The sequence below is a fragment of the Equus przewalskii genome, chromosome 24 (assembly GCF_037783145.1).
Source record: "Equus przewalskii isolate Varuska chromosome 24, EquPr2, whole genome shotgun sequence".
Taxonomy (NCBI): Eukaryota; Metazoa; Chordata; class Mammalia; order Perissodactyla; family Equidae; genus Equus; species Equus przewalskii.
In genome coordinates, this window is record NC_091854.1 from 6,045,016 (window position 1) to 6,061,218 (window position 16,203).

Below are 16,203 nucleotides of genomic sequence, written 5' to 3' on the forward strand. Positions count from 1 at the left end.
CTATGAGGAAGGCAGAATCTTGAGTTTCAGTCCAGACTTTTGGAATCAGAATCTGCATTTTGAACAAGGGTCCCCCACTAGTTCATTTGCACATTAACTGTTTGAAGCACTTGTTTAGAGAAGTTAGGAATAACTTGATCAAATTCATCCAACATGCACTTGTAAAGCCAAGTTAGAACCAGGTTGAATGACTTCAGAGCCTGTGCTCTTAATACGCTGCTTCTTGCTGAATGGTTATTCAGCCTCTATTTGAACGACTCCAAAATTAATATGATGTTTATATTGAGCTAAAAAAATCTGTCTTCCTGTGGACCTGGTAAGGTCTTGCGCTGATAACATCCCTCCTCCCCAAGACAGCTCTTTCGGTATTTAAGGGTAACCTTTATCTTCATTCCCTGGATGTTTTTTTCCAGACTAAATACTTCCAAATCTGGTTACCTTTCTTCATATAACATGGTTTTAAGTCCTCTCTTGAGCTACAGTCTTTTTTTCTACATCCCTTTTAGAAAGTGAGGCTATTTGGTGATCCAACAATTATGATTTCCTTTCATTTGATGTGATGTAAAGAAGAGGTTACCTAACTTGCATGTAACATATCTATTTATGAATGCCAACTGTATAAAAGAAATGTAAGACAGATACTGCTGTCAAGGAGCTTAGCATTTTAGGGAACAAGAATTAACACATCTGAAAAACTGGGGAGCAGCATGTGTCAGTGTAAGAAGTAGACTTTGAGGTTAAAGCTCCCCAACTTAAAGCCCCAAACTCATGAAAATCGCTGCAGCTCATAATCTATAGAGACAGTTTCTAGAGAGGTTCTGTATATATCTTGGTGAGCAAAATTTCTTCTTAGCTAGAGTTCTGTGGAGCCAATTTAATCAACCAGTTTTTCTTGTTCTGTATGGGTCATATGGCATTATTTACATGCAGATCCAAGGAGACACCAAATCCAACATTCAATTTTTGAATATAGATATTATTTTCTAGGTGAAAACCATGACTTTCTCAGATTTCTTTATGTTTTCTTCTTCTCCATCAAAAGCAGGAGAAATTGGGATTTTTGGTGACTTTTCAATACCATCTCTCAAATTATTTAAAAAAAATTTTTATTTTCACTCTAGGACATATCATTGCAAATGTGATTATAGAGAAAAAATCATATGAAATATGAAGATGCCAGACAGTTAGGTTCAATCACTATCTTAAGGAAGATACACAAATCAGCTTCATGTCCCAGCAAAATTATAAATTATAGGCACCAAGAATTACTCCTGAATATTCAGAATTATCTTGAATCATGAAGTATTGAAGGGTGTGGGTTGTAAATCATAATTACATTACTAAGTGAGAGGAAGGATAAATGACCAAGTCAGTCACTAAAGACCTAATCAAATCAGTGGGCTTTGAAGAATGTGAAAAATTAGAACAAGAATTTTTTGTTTTGTTTTAAAGAGCATTCAAGAAAAATTTATCTTTTTTTAAAAAAAGTATAGGATAGAAAATAATATTATGTACAAAAATTTTTAAATTATTGCTGATTTATATGGGAGAAACTTTCCCCATTGATTTGAAATTATGGAAAATGTTATTTCAACAGATGTCAGAAAAATTTGTACTAATCCATGTGACCATGGACTAACTAAAGATTCTATGCAGGCAATGAAAGCTGGGCATAGAGTTGGAAGTCCTGTGTGCTTGAGTGAGCAATACCAGAAAATGTGCAGAATTACAGGACACCTTCTCCTACTATTCATTTGGTCATTTCCCCTTTACAAAGCACTTAGGACACTGTGCTGCACCCTGGGGACCTAGAGGACTAGGACTAAGCCCCTGACTCAGGGAGCGGATTGGAGGACAAACAGCTCCAGAGGCATGATGACTTTTTAGGTCCCTGTGAGCCACCCCAGTTAAAATGCCCAGCTGGTCCCACGGGATCGGCAGTGTGGGGTCCTCACTCTCCAGCATTTCTGTTAGGTGAGAGAGAAGGCTGAATAATTGAGGGGAAAAAATTTTAAGATTGGGCTACTGGTATACATTATTGCTTGTCTTTATTATTAATAAATATCCAGAGACTAGCATTCAGCAGATGAATTAATTATGCCAATATATTCATTTGGCTTTTTATATTATTGGTGTTTTTAACTATATTCATAAAGTTTGCTAAAAGAATTAAAAGCATACAGTTACCTTTAGTAAGTTCAGTTTACCATTAACTGAGGAATTCTCTGATCATAGCCAGTGCTGGACTTAAACTTTACCATTCGCAGTTTGAATTTCTTTCGTTCCTTGAAAGAGTTAGGAGACAAATAAGCTATTCTGTTATGTGCACTTTTCAAATATTATTTATGCTGAGTCTTCGTTTTCCTTGGGGGAATGCTTGTCTCCCTTGGAAAGGACTTCGAGACTAACCAGAAGCTCAGCATAGTATCTGGTATATCAAGAGAGATGAAGAGGAAACATGGCAGTCATTGAGTCGTTGAAATAACATGAAACCAGTCGAAATTTGGCATTCAGTCACATTTGCCACACGGAGCTGGAATGGCTTTTTAAAAAATAAATCAGGTCATGTTATAGCTCTTACCACCCTTAAAGCCCTCCACTGGCTTCCCGTTGTCTTTAAATCCAAACTCCTTACCCTGGTTTAGACGACTCCCTCTCTTTCTGTCTCCACTTCCCAGTGTGCTTCCGCGCTGTTGACCTTCCTCTTTCTTGAGCGCGACAAGCTCTTTCCCACTCACTTTTGCCCTCTTGTACTGCCTCTTCCTTTTGTCTGGAGTGTCTTCTCCCTGAAACATTGCCCTGGCTCTCTCTTACATCAGATCTCAGTTCAGATGTCACCTCCTTAGAGAGGCCCTCACTAACCTACTATGTCAAATGTACCCTTCCACTAACGTACCTGGTCATATTCCTAACTTGACAATCTTACATGGGATTCATAACAGTTTTCAGTACCAGAAATTATCATATTTACCTAACTTGCCATAATATACCCAAAACCTAGGTTTTTGTGAACATTAAATTAGTTAATTCATGTAAAGCTCTCAGAATGGATCTGGCTCGTTGTGAGCACTCATCAGCTGCTGTCGTCGTTCCCGTAAGCAGTAGTAGTGCTAGTATATTTAGACGTTTGTAGAAACTTAATGGATAAATGGATTTTGAATAGATTAAAGATTACCTAATTAAAGAGCTGAGTACTGGAGGATACATTAGAAGTATAAAGAATTTCTATTTTTATAGGATTGAAAAAATGGAAGTCAAAATAATAGTGCTCTGATTGGAATTTTTTTCCCCATGTTTTTCACTTAAGAGTTTAAACAGTTGTGGTCAGACCATTAGACTACAGAGCTGGAAATCCTCAAAAACACATCCATTTCCTAAAATTGTGAACCCGTAGGGACATGTGGTTGTATTTTTTGAACTTTTCAGTTTAGAGACAGTTTTTCTGGAAATGATTGCCCCTAGATATTGGATTAAAACTACTTTTTTTTTTTCCCCTTATCTAGACCTTGCACAAAGTAAGGCAACATAGTATGCACATGGATGATATTCAGTGTTGTATGCTTCATTGTGTGGCCTTTTTGTTGGTGCTGTCACTTGAAATAAATGTCTATTTGCATAGCACGTATCCCATGAGTTGTTCTGCCTTTTGTCTCTGTGACCACAGGTAACAGTTAACCTCTTCCAGATGCAGCAGCTGCAGGCTGCCTCCCTTGCCAGCAACTTACAGTCTCTCTGTGACAGTGCCAAACTCTATGACCCAGGCCAGGAGTACAGCGAGTTTGTCAAGGCCACAAATTCAGCTGAAGAAGAAAAAGTGGATGGGTGAGAATTAATGTACAGATGAAATTATTGCAAGAGATAAAACCTGTATTGCTAAGTTCCTGTCTGGTATAAAATGGTGTGTTTTCTACATTGGCAGAATTGGCTTACAACTTTCTGAGTTTTTAAATATTATTTAGGATGTAACTTAGTTAAGCTTTCCATTTTGACAGAGAGCTCAGTTCTTTGAGATTTAGAAATCCTCTGAGAATGGCAAATTATGGTCATATCTATTTTGATTGTTCACAAATTTGACCTACATTTCCACAGAAGTTATACTAGAAAAGTTTAACCATGACATGAATTATGACTGGACTTTCACTACTCTTTTGCCGTGTGTCAGCTGTAATAAGTACAAATGGTGAATAATTAATTTTATTCACATCTCCTTTAAGCAGTTGAGCCACATAATATAGTTTGTTCTTAATATTTAGTTAATTTTGTTACTCTCCGTTCATTAAATTAACAGATTTTCCTGACAACAGAATAAAATATGCTGCTTAGTAGTCATGCTTCTGAATGATGACTTTTATTTGGGTTTTTCTTAGGAATGTAAATAAACAATTAACAAATACTCCCCACTCTTCTGGATACGGACCTGCGGACTCCTTAGAGGACGTTGTGCGCCTTCCTGACAGTTCTAATAAGATTGAGGAGGACAGGTGCTCCAACAGTGCGGACGTAACAGGTAGTTTTTCACCTTAAAGAGAGACTAATTTATGAAACATCAAATTGATTCAGCATGATTTTTACATGAGTTGCAGCTCTGGAATTTAACAATCAGGCCTTGAATTGTAGCTTTTTGAGGCCTTATTCACAGCTGTAATCCCTATGCCTGTCTTGAAGTCAATAGTTGATTACTGTTAAAGAAATTTGGCTTCTCTCATTTTACATAATGTCAGTATTTTGCCTTATGAAATCCATCTTTAGCCAAGTTTTGACATTAAATATTCTTCTCTTAAAGGTCCTTCTTTTATACGGTCATGGACGTTTGGGATGTTTAGTGACTCCGAGAGCACTGGAGGAAGCAGCGAATCTAGATCTCTGGATTCCGAATCTATAAGTCCAGGTATGTAAGTATTTAAGCCTAGCAGTGAAAATTCAATGAAAGATTAACATAGTCCTTTTGGGGGATATTTTTTAACCACCTTATTTTTTATAATGAACTGTTTCATAGAGAGAAGTATATACATATATATCTACAGTTTAAAAAAAAATAATACAAACCCTCCTGTGTTCACCACCCAGCCTGAGAAACAGAGCATTATCAGAGTATTGGAAGGCACCTGTGCGCACCTCCTTGATAACGTTGCCCTCTCTCCCACCAGAGTAAACCATCATCTTGAATTTTGTTCATCATCCCCTTGCTGTTTCACATGTTTTAGTACCTGTATCTAGTTGAGCTTTGCCTCTTTTGAATGTTATACAGATGGAATCGTACTATTCTTTTGTGACTTCTTTCATGCATCTTTTTTTTGTTTTTGAGATCCATATTGATGTGAGTAGTCATCTTTATTTTATACTATATGCTGATAGTATTCTATTCTGTGAACATAATTATCATTATTTATCTTTTGGATTGTTTTCTGTAGTTAATTGCTATAATGACCAGTAAGCACCAGTCCTTATGCTCTGATTACTTAATTTTTTACAATTGTGCTTTAAGTTACTTTCATATGAATAGTCTCATGCTCCTTAGAGAGGCAGAGTAGGTGTTTTGAACTTTAATCCCTTAGTGACTTCAAAGAGGCTAACTTGCCATAGGTTATACAGCCAGCAGGAGAAGAAGGTAGCACTTGAGCCCAGGAGATTCTTACTTCGAAATTCATTCTTTCTCCTCCGCTCTTCTGACAACGACTGCTTCAGTCCTGTTCTTCCTGCCTACGTTTCTTTCTCCTAGGATCTCAGCTGTGGGAGATGCATTATAGGATTTAACCTTCCTCAAAGTCCAAGGCTTTTTTTTTTTTAGTCCTCTACATATTACAGAAATTTTATTCCTGTAAATAAATCTCTCAAATTTAAAGTTGGAAATAACTTCCATGCAGCACTGGGGTTTGTAGGCTTACTTTGTGTCCTGCTTTAAAACTGGCTGTGTTCAAGGGACACGCTGGAGATATGAGCCTAAGTATTTAACTGAATATTTGTAATTAGCTTTGTAAAAGCAAGGTGGTTCCAGCTGTCCCCTGAAATGAAGACCCAATTTAGAGCAAGCCCTAAATCATTGGGATCCTATAAGACTTCATGTGATAAAGACAAAGATTTAGAAACTGGTCTCATGGTAAATAGGTGAAGACCTGGGGATGCTTTGCCTGGGGGAGAGGAGCTGGGGGCGTGCCAGCTGTCCTCGAATGCTGGAAGTGAGGAGGGACGGGAGACAGAGTGCTCGCTTGCTCTTTGGGGAGCAATGGAACCACAGGCTGGGATTTAAAGGGAGGCAGATTCTGCTCAATAGTGTAAGGAAGCCATTTTACAGTGAGAGTAGTTCCACGATGGAACATGTGACATGATTTCCCAGTCACTGGGGACACATTCAAAGCAAAAACTAGACAACAGCTTTTTAAGCATATTTTGAGGAGCGATCTTTTTGCAGAGGATGTTGGTTTAAATCATTTGTAAAGGCCTTTCTAACTCTGAACCTGAGACTGTTAAGGCCTTGAGTTAAGTGAATTCTTCCATGTGGATATGTTTGTATATCAGCAGGGAGCAGATAAACCTCATTACCTAGCTGGGCTGCTTCTGAACATGCATTGCTACACACGGCAGGGTCCTCTGCTGGCTTCGTTGTGTCCTGTGCTCTCAGCTCCCTGCCAGGGATCATGGTTCCTGGGTCCCAGTCTGCTGTCTTACTGGTGACATGAATGTGGTGTTACTGTTGTATTGCTGTATTCTAGATTTTTGTATATTTTAGGAAGCTTTATGTTACACTGTATACTTTTATTTATAACTTAATTCAGCAAGCATTTAACGACAACCTTTCCATTGTGTTAGCCCCTCTGTCATATACTAGATGTGAGACGTGAATAGAAAATACTCCCCATCTTTCTAGAGCCTACAGTCTCCGATACTTACTGTTAGAAGTTGGCAGTAAGGTCTTGTTGGGATGGATGTAAATTTGTGTAAATTTATTGGGAAAGGTCAGATTTGGTTAAATTCTCTTTTGTTCCCAGGAATAAATATCAGAATTCTCTGTATCCAAAGTCTGAGAATGGAAGCAAATTTTTACACTGTAGCTAATAAAATAGTATGACTTGTACTATTCAAAAAATGATACTACCCATTTCTAAAATTCTACAGTGAATGGCCAGGTAATTGTATCCACAATTTTCTTTTAGGAGACTTTCATCGGAAACTTCCACGAACTCCATCCAGTGGAACCATGTCTTCTGCAGATGATCTGGATGAAAGAGAGCCTCCTTCCCCGTCGGAAGCTGGTATTGTGCTTCCTGAATCGAGTTCCCACTAAACCAGTCAAAGCAATAGCACTGCATGATATTGGGAACATAGTATAATTTAAAGAATTACTTTGCTGTGTATTAAACAAAAGGCATTATAATGACTTAAATATATCCCAACAAATTATGTATAATATGGGTTGATAATATTAATCAAGTGTTAGAAATAGAAATATAAGAATAAGCAGCAAAACTACTAGATTTAAAATGTATTGGCATGGTCCTAAAATAGGCTAGATGTTTTGATCTTTCGTAAACCTAACACTGTGACTTAACTGTTAAAAGGGTTGCAGTGTATGGAAATTCTGAAAAACCTCTTCAAAAGAAATAGTGCAAGAAGCTAGGCAGGAAAAGTAAATACGTATACTTCTTGAAGACAAGGAAAGTTGTGGATTTTGCAGGATCTAAAAGAGAAGGCAGTTACCTTAGTGACTTAAATTAGACTCTCATAAGTTAGTTTTGTACTTTTGAGACCTCCAGACACCTCTTTTGGCATCAGTTCCTAAAATAATATGGAACATCTGACCTGGTAGGATAATGATGTATAACTACCTAGTGTCATCTCAAACTTTATAATGAATTAAGAATACTTTTTTCTTATTGCAAATAATGCTGACACACAAACCTCATATGGCTGGTTTTCTTTGAAGCTTTCGTAGGAGCGTTTTCTAAGAATGTAATTCCACCTATGTAACACTTCCCAGCTCTCTAAAGGGCATAATAACCATAAATTTGCTGATTCTGAAAACATTACGTCATGCCATTTTAGAAGTATCTTGCTGGTTGATGGTGATTTTTACTCATAGCTAAAATGTTTGATAAATGTGTGCCTCATAAGAGATCTATAAACTGGATGCTTATTTTGATGTTAACGGACTCAAAATAGTATAGGAATGATTACAAAGTCTAAAGATTTTTCAAAATAAGTATCATATGCTATGATTTTTCTGTCATCTTACAATTCTTATATATTAATCTATTTCTGTTGCAAGGACCCAATTCCCTTGGAACATTTAAGAAAACATTGATGTCAAAGGCAGCCCTCACTCACAAGTTTCGTAAACTGAGATCCCCCACGAAATGTAGGGATTGCGAAGGCATTGTAGTGTTCCAGGGTGTGGAATGCGAAGAGGTAAGAGCTTTCTGGGGTTACATTAGTTCTTTTGTGCTTTATTCTTTTTTGTTATTAATTTTACTGATTAGAATCTTTTGCAAATATATTTTTAATAAATTGAGCCACAGTGTGCATTCTGTAATTTCATACTGCTATTAAGTGTATTTTGAACACCACAAGCAATACCTTTTAAACTCATTTTTGTCATGTTACCACTCTACCTGTAGTTTTCTCAGTTGTGAATAGTTTCGAGGTGAGTTAACCAGTGTTAAACTATCATTTTTCTTGTAGTGTCTCCTTGTTTGTCACCGAAAGTGTTTGGAAAATTTAGTAATCATTTGTGGTCATCAGAAGCTTCTGGGGAAAATACACTTATTTGGAGCAGAATTCACACACCTCGCAAGAAAGGAACCAGATGGCATCCCTTTTATACTCAAAATATGTGCATCAGAGATTGAAAATAGAGCCTTGTGTCTACAGGTACATTATAACCCTCAAGATGGAAAGTTTAAAAAGATAAATGCCTGTGTGATTTGTTTTAATGATAACGAGACTTTAAGGGAAAACAGTGCTCTCAAATTTTAATAAGTAACCAAATTTATTCAGATTTATTTGGAAAATATTTCTTCATTTTGCCCTAATTTTTTTCTGAAAGATTAATAAAAATTGAAGTAGACGCATCAAAAATATTTAGATGTCTGCATTTAGCTATTTGTACTAGTGTAGAATTTTTCAAAAATTTTCCCCTTTCTTCTCAAGGGAATTTATCGTGTATGTGGAAACAAAATAAAAACTGAAAAACTGTGTCAAGCTTTGGAAAATGGAATGCACTTGGTAGACATTTCAGAATTTAGTTCACATGACATCTGTGACGTCTTGAAATTATACCTTCGACAGGTAAAGTTTTTACCCTTCAAACTACCATTAAATAGAAAAGAGCAAAAATATTTTGCTGATAACATTTGCTACAAGTATTTTCATTGACATAGACCATATTGATATCTAATTGTTAATGTACAGATCAAAGAGTGTGTAAAATAGATGTGCAATTTAAAAATAATAATAAAAACAAACTCTCCTTTCCCATCACCTAGCTTACGGAAATAAAACATTACTGTACCTTAGAGAAGGCCTCTGTGTGCCCCCCCCATTTGCAGCCCGCAGCCTCACCCTAGTAGTCTTCCCTCACTGTGTCAATAGCTCCTTCTCTTTTCTTTATACTTTTAATACCTGTTGTGTATTGCTAAGCAATGTATCATTAAGTTTGGAAAACTAAGTGGAAAGCGTAAATCTAGCTGTGTAAGGAAAGGCTATTATTCATGCTGTTATATGAAGGATTCAGTAAGTAGAATAGTGTCCACGTTATGGTCCAGCTGTACCTTCTCTGATATTTTAGAATAGCTGTTGTGAGAGGTCAGCGGGCAAGGTCGTGAATGCATCCTGGAAGTTCACCATATTTGGGGCCTCAGGCAGGGCTGTCCCCTAAGCTAGGTACTGGAAGTTCAGCAGGAGTATGACTAGGGAGCAGGCTGCTCTATATTTTTTCTGTCTGTGCTCACGGTTGTTCCTGCAGTTGACAGGAGTAGGTCCAAAGAAAACACCTCTACGAGGTGAAGTAAGTGGCCTCAGTGGCTTCAGGCAGCAGCTCATGGAAGGGTTGCAGGAACAATCGGCACATTGTCCTGATGAGCCAAGTACAGAAAGATCTGGGCCAAGCGCAGCTGCGTTCTGTCCTGAGGTGCAGGTGAAGAGACAGTTAGGAGAGTGGTGGTGCTGGACCTCAGCACGGCTCTGGGTGCTGCTCTCCATCTGGGTCCTTTGTAATGTGATGAATAGCTGTCATCCTGGGATCTCCACCCTCTTCTCTTTTCTGAGGGAACACCTGTCTTCTGTGTCACGTCTTCCTGTTTTTGTTTTATTCTCCTGTTTTGGTCATGCACATCCTTCAGCAAGGTGGAAATAAGAGTAAATATTTGAAGCCTTATTTATGTGTAAATGTATTTTGTAGTATTTTTGACTGGAAATGATTTTTCTTCAGAACTTTGAAGGCATTTTTTGTTCTATTTGAAGCCTGAGATCCTTCTTATTCCTGATTGTTTGTACGTGGCTTGTTGTTTTCTTTCTGAAAGCTTGTAATATCTTCTTTCTCCCCTATTATCCTGAAATTTCACGGTGATATTCCTTGATGTGGGTGTATTTCCATCCACGGTTTCAGACACTCCACGAGCCCTGTCATTCTGGTTACTTGTCCTCTAGTTCTTGGAACTTTTATTTTGTTGCTCATTTTCTCCCCGCTCCCCTCTCCCCTGTCCAATCTTCTATGTGTTTTCTTTCTGGAACTTAGTTTGGATACTTGACAACTTGTACTGGTTCTCTAGTTCCCCTACCTTTTCTCTATTGTTTATTGCTTTTCCTTTTTTTGTTTTTGTTTTAACACTTTCTCAGAGATTTCCTCAGCCTTATCTTCCACCCCTACTGTAAACTATTTCATTTCTAAGGTCATGTTTTAATTTCTAAGAACTCTGGTTTTCTCTGTTCCTTATATAGCATTCTTTCTTTTTTAATGAATGCAGTATCTTATCTACCTGAGGATATTCATAGCCCTGTCCAATATGAACAGAATGTGAGCCCCATATATAGTATTAAATTTTCTAGTAGCCACATAAAAAGAATAAACAGGGTGAAGTTAATTTTAATATTTTATTTAAAACATATTGAAAATATTATTTAAATATCTAATCAATATTTTCAAATTATTAATGAAATATTTTACCTCTTTTTGGTACTGAGTCTTCGAAATCTTGGTGTGTATTTTTCATTTAGAGGACATGTCTGTTTGGACGAGCCACATTTCTAGTGCTCAGTAGCCATATGTGGCTTGTGGCCACCATATTGATAGCACAAGTTTAGACCTTCAAGTTGGTTTTGTTCTGCCTGTTTTGATTTGTCTTCCATGGTTGTCTGCTTAAAATGATAGAGTTGGGAATTGAAATCTCTTTGGAAGCTCTTGAATACATGAAGGCTCTGCAGATTTGAGCTTTACTGTGGTATGATATAGGTGGGCTGTTTGGGAAACACCTATGTCTGTACCTCTAGGTGTCTACTCTTGGGCTGGTCTGATAGCCCAAAGAAGAGTCTTTCCCTGCCTAGAGATATGGTGCCAGAACCCTGGGGGCCAAGTACAGTAGAAGGCTCCAGGATCTGGGCATGCATGCAGTCCCTAAATCCCTATTTTTAGGTATTGCCCATCTATTCCTTGTGTTAGCATTGCCCATCCAGAGACCCTCTGTTTTACACTGCCCAGGAAAGAATCCCCAGACTTTGGGGGAACAGTAGCCCAGGAGCATGGAATGGAGGTAAGGATCTAGAGATCTAATGCTTCTTAGATAGCCCACCCTCGCCCAGCGCCAGAGGACCTAGTGCTGACAGTCCCTGAGTCTCCTTAGGGTCCTGTAAATCGTGTTGGGTCTCAGTCTGGGATTTCAGCTCTCTCAGGACTGCTGAGTCAGCACTTGTTCATGTGCTGTTCTGCTTGTGAAATGTTGCTTGTGTCTCCATTCCTATTTTCCCAGTCCTGTGGGCTTAATTGTATTTCACTGGAGTTGCTGAAGGGAAAGAAATGAGGTACGAAGGTTGGATCTGCCGTGTTAGCCCAGGAAACTATTGATAACTCTTTAATCACGTTTAACAGGATTCTCAGCTGAGACATGGAGGGCAGCTACCTTTGAATGACTGTAAATCTCACGACGAATCGTCCTTTATCGCTTCGAGCCAGTCAGGGAGAGGAAATGAATGGAGCCCAGTGCTGTCAGTTCTCATTCTGTCTCAGGAATGCTATGGGACCAAGACTTTAGTGTGGGAAGCCGTGCTCGATTCTTACAGTAGGAGAGAGTAGCCTTCATTTTACTCCCATACCATGTGGCAAATCTGAAGCTCCAAGAGGTTCAGTGACCTCCGTCAAATCCCACAGTGGTGGAGCTGAAAGTTGATCTCAAAGCATCCCCTCTCAGGGATCAGCAGGAAAACTGGAGAAGCGGGCGCCTACCTCAGACGGATAGTATAGGGCATCAGCTACCCAAAAAACCCTGTATTTTCCATCAGTGAGCAGTGGAAACATTGAAATCAGTTATGCTTGTAGACAGACAGGGTGGTACATTCCCTTTGATAGTTTGTTGGAGAAACTTTTTCTTTTGATCTCCTTACAGCAATTCAAGTTGTATTTAAAAATTAGATAAATGAAATGTTGACAGTTTCTTTCTTGTAAGCCATATTATCTTATGCTAATCTTCAGTCTGACCTAAGTAAAACTCAAGCAATAAAATTCAGAATATAATCTTTTTCTAATTAATTTGACTTATTTTGTGGATTATCCTGCATTTGTTTCCACAGAACAGTTGAGATCATGTTGACTTCGGGGCAGTCATGAATGTAATTGGTATAGGATATGTATCAGAGTCTTTAAGTCCCATTATGCAGCTTTAGGTTTACAGTTTTTATTGATTATCAGTTAACTCATTTTTAATATAGATAGAATTTATGGTGATGATGTCGGATTCACTTTATAGATCACATCTGTAGCAAACATATGTAGATTTCTAGATGTGGATTGACCTTAAGTCTTGTTAATGTAAAGGGACATGCTAAACCATTCAGTAGCTATTCAGTAAGTTATTATCAGGGTAAAAATGGATAGAATGATATTCCTAACGTAATTTTATTTCTTTAGCTCCCAGAACCATTTATTTTATTCCGATTGTACAAGGAATTTATAGACCTTGCAAAAGAGATTCAACTTGTGAATGAAGAACAAGAGACAAAAAAGGATAGCTCTGAGGACAAAAAATGGCCGGGTACATCCATAGAAATAAACCGAATTCTTCTAAAAAGCAGGGACCTTCTAAGACAATTACCAGCATCAAATTTTAACAGTCTTCATTACCTCATAGTACATCTTAAGCGGTAAGAACTTTGTATAAGACAAGCGTCCATTAGTGGATGGAGGATTGACCAGTTTTTTGTTTTTGTTTTTTTGGTTTTTAAAAATTGTGGTAAGATACACATAGCATAAATTTACCATCTTAACCATTTTTGAGTGTACAGTTAGTAGTATTAAGTACATTCACATTGTTGTGGTGGTGTTTTTAAAATGAACATTTCATTTCTAATATGTGTTAGGGAAAAGGAGACAGTGAATGTATGTTCATGTAGCCAGCATCTTTTCTGCAGATGCCTCCTGTGTGCCAGGCCCTAAGTAGGGAAACAAGAATGAAAACAAGGTTTCTGCCATCCGTTTGCTGCCATCTGTCAGCTTTAGGGACAGACCTGCTGCAAGTGCAGTGCAGCATCATTCCTGTCATAACAGAGGTGTGCACAATATGCTGAGGAAGACTGGGGAGCAAGGGTCGTGAATCAGTGAAGGTAGCTCTGAGCCAGACTTGAAGAACTCAGAAGTGGTTTTGTGGCAGACAATGTGCAGAAGAGCATTCCGGGCAGAGAGTACCAGACACAGAGACATAAGAGACCATTTTGCATTTGGGAATTTGGTTAGGCTGGGATATAGCAAGCGTTAGCAGGAGGTGGGCTAGGTAGAAGCCTGATAAAGAAAGTCTTGCATACCTGGCAGATGAGTTGACTATCTTCCTTCTGTACTCAATAAAGAATTTTGAGCTAGGTATTTAACATGCTCAGATTTGCCTGTTAGCTCTTTCTGGCAGCGATATGGAGAATGGCTTGGAGGGGAGGCCTTTACTGCAGTTTAAATCTCCTTGAATAGTCATAGAAATAAAAGAGGATGAGAGCTCGAGGTAAAGTCAGAGCAGTGGGAGTGTCAAAAGAAGAGAGAGATCTTTAGGAAGCGGAATCAACTAGGCTTGAAGAATAGCTCTGGGCCGTGAGAGAGAAATCGACATTGGTGTTTGTTTCCAGCATAAGGACCTGGGAGGATGTACTGTGTACTAAGATGGGAGCAGGTTTTAGGGGTATTTTTTTAATTTCTGCTGGTAAAACTGTAGTAGTTCCTTCTACTTACTTAAATTTCATCCTAATACTGTGAAATCCAATTTGGTGTGTGGTTAATATTTAATCAAATATATCCTTTTCCTAGACTTATGTAGCCCATTTTTCCTCCACGCTTCCCAAGCCATAGTAAACTATCATCAAGGAAATCTAATAGGCAAATCTCATAGAACTTTGCGTGTTCTACTTCTCAGAGTCGTAGATCACGCAGAAGAAAACAAGATGAACTCCAGAAACTTGGGAGTGATATTTGGACCAAGTCTCATTAGGCCAAGGCCCACAACTGCTCCTGTCACCATCTCCTCTCTTGCTGAATATTCAAATCAAGCACGGTTGGTGGAGTTCCTCATTACTTACTCACAGAAGATCTTCGATGGGTCCCTTCAGCCACAAGAGGTAGTTGTGTGTAGTACAGGTGGTGTTGCACCTCAGGTTGATCAAGGCTGTTTTCCAAAACCTCTGTTGTCACCAGAAGAAAGAGACCCAGAACATTCCATGAAGTCACTGTTTTTCTCTTCAAAGGAAGTGAGTTTTGACCTTTATGAAATTGTGTTGGAACTTTGTAATGTTTATGTTAATAAGTTAAAAATCCTTGAACTGTTTATTTTGAGGTGTGTTTTACTTCTTCAAGTTTAAAAATTCTCTTCCATCAACAGGATATCCATACTGCAGATAATGAAAGCAAGATTTTTGAACCAGCTAAATCGTTTGAGGAATCAGAACGAAAGCAAAATGCATTAGAAAAATGTGATGCGTGTCTCATTGGTGAGTGGCCTTGTAAAATACATATTTAGTGACTTAAAACTGTGCCAATAAACCATGAATAAGAGCCAACCTGAGTGGAGTTGAAAGTCAGAGAAGGAAGCTTCACTAGTAAACGGATCTTTGCTCGCCATTAAGGAAGTTTCCTTTTAGTGTACCTCGCACGTAAATGAATGTTGTCCTTCACAATAATCCTTCTTACAAAAAGACATCCTGAAGTTCTAGGTGTTTTTTGTGCTCTTTCTGAAATATTTTTTTGTCTTTATTTTTGCCCTCAATTAAAGTCAGGGCAGGAAGGTGTTGAGCAGTATGATAATACGTTAGCATCTCTGTTAGTACAGATCATTGTATTGATCTAACTGCTAATAAAGAGTAAACTAGACTCCTAAAATTCAAAAAATTCAGACTTCTAAAACTTAACATTTTTTTCAAATGGTTTTACTTGTCACTTGCCTTTAACACATTAAGCACACATAAGCGTGTGTCTTTTTCATTGACTGTTGTCATTTTATTCACTGTTCGATAAGTTTAGTTGCAGTGATTGGTAACTGTCAAACTGGTGGAAAGATCTCCATTTGTTACTGTAATTCTGTATATTACTACAGCTAAATTCCGATTTTATTAAATGCAGCCATATCTGTTAAATTGATGTGTAATCAAATATCAGTGATCATAGCCTGATAGGGTCTAAAAAAAGTAAAAGAGCGAACATTCGTTAAGTACCTGCTGCTGTGTGCTCAGCACTGTGCTTATCATTTGATTCCGTTTGTCTGATTTGATCTTCATAACAGTTCTGTGCTATAAAGTAGGCAGTATTAGCCCCGTCCAACCCATAGCCTAATAGTCGAGAGAGGTTAAATAATGTCAAAGGTCATGCCCCTAATAAATTGTTCAGTCAGTATTTGAACCTCTGTTTGTACTTATTTCACTATCCCATGATCCAGGGCTCCCAATTAGGAATAGGTAGTAATAATAATAAATGCTATTTTTTGAGTGTTTATTATAGATAGACCAGATAATTCTAAGCACTTTTTATGGTTA

The 16,203-nt window shown here is 38.0% G+C and overlaps 1 protein-coding gene across 9 annotated transcripts in view; it reads left to right on the plus strand.

The window, feature by feature from the left end:
* The window catches only part of ARHGAP29 (Rho GTPase activating protein 29), a 76,812-nt gene that overhangs the window by 57,067 nt on the left and 3,542 nt on the right, over positions 1-16,203 (plus strand). For 7 of the 9 annotated variants that reach the window (XM_070592602.1, XM_070592601.1, XM_070592600.1 and 4 more), the window contains 10 exons: positions 3,665-3,822; positions 4,368-4,507; positions 4,784-4,888; positions 7,152-7,250; positions 8,264-8,403; positions 8,677-8,865; positions 9,145-9,282; positions 13,112-13,344; positions 14,595-14,925; positions 15,057-15,165. In XM_070592602.1, the coding sequence (XP_070448703.1) occupies positions 3,665-3,822; positions 4,368-4,507; positions 4,784-4,888; positions 7,152-7,250; positions 8,264-8,403; positions 8,677-8,865; positions 9,145-9,282; positions 13,112-13,344; positions 14,595-14,925; positions 15,057-15,165 (1,642 nt within the window). Of the gene's footprint in view, positions 1-3,664; positions 3,823-4,367; positions 4,508-4,783; positions 4,889-7,151; positions 7,251-8,263; positions 8,404-8,676; positions 8,866-9,144; positions 9,283-13,111; positions 13,345-14,488; positions 14,926-15,056; positions 15,166-16,203 lie in introns of all 9 variants that reach the window. The other 2 variants (XR_011532542.1, XR_011532541.1) reach the window with 1 other exon arrangement.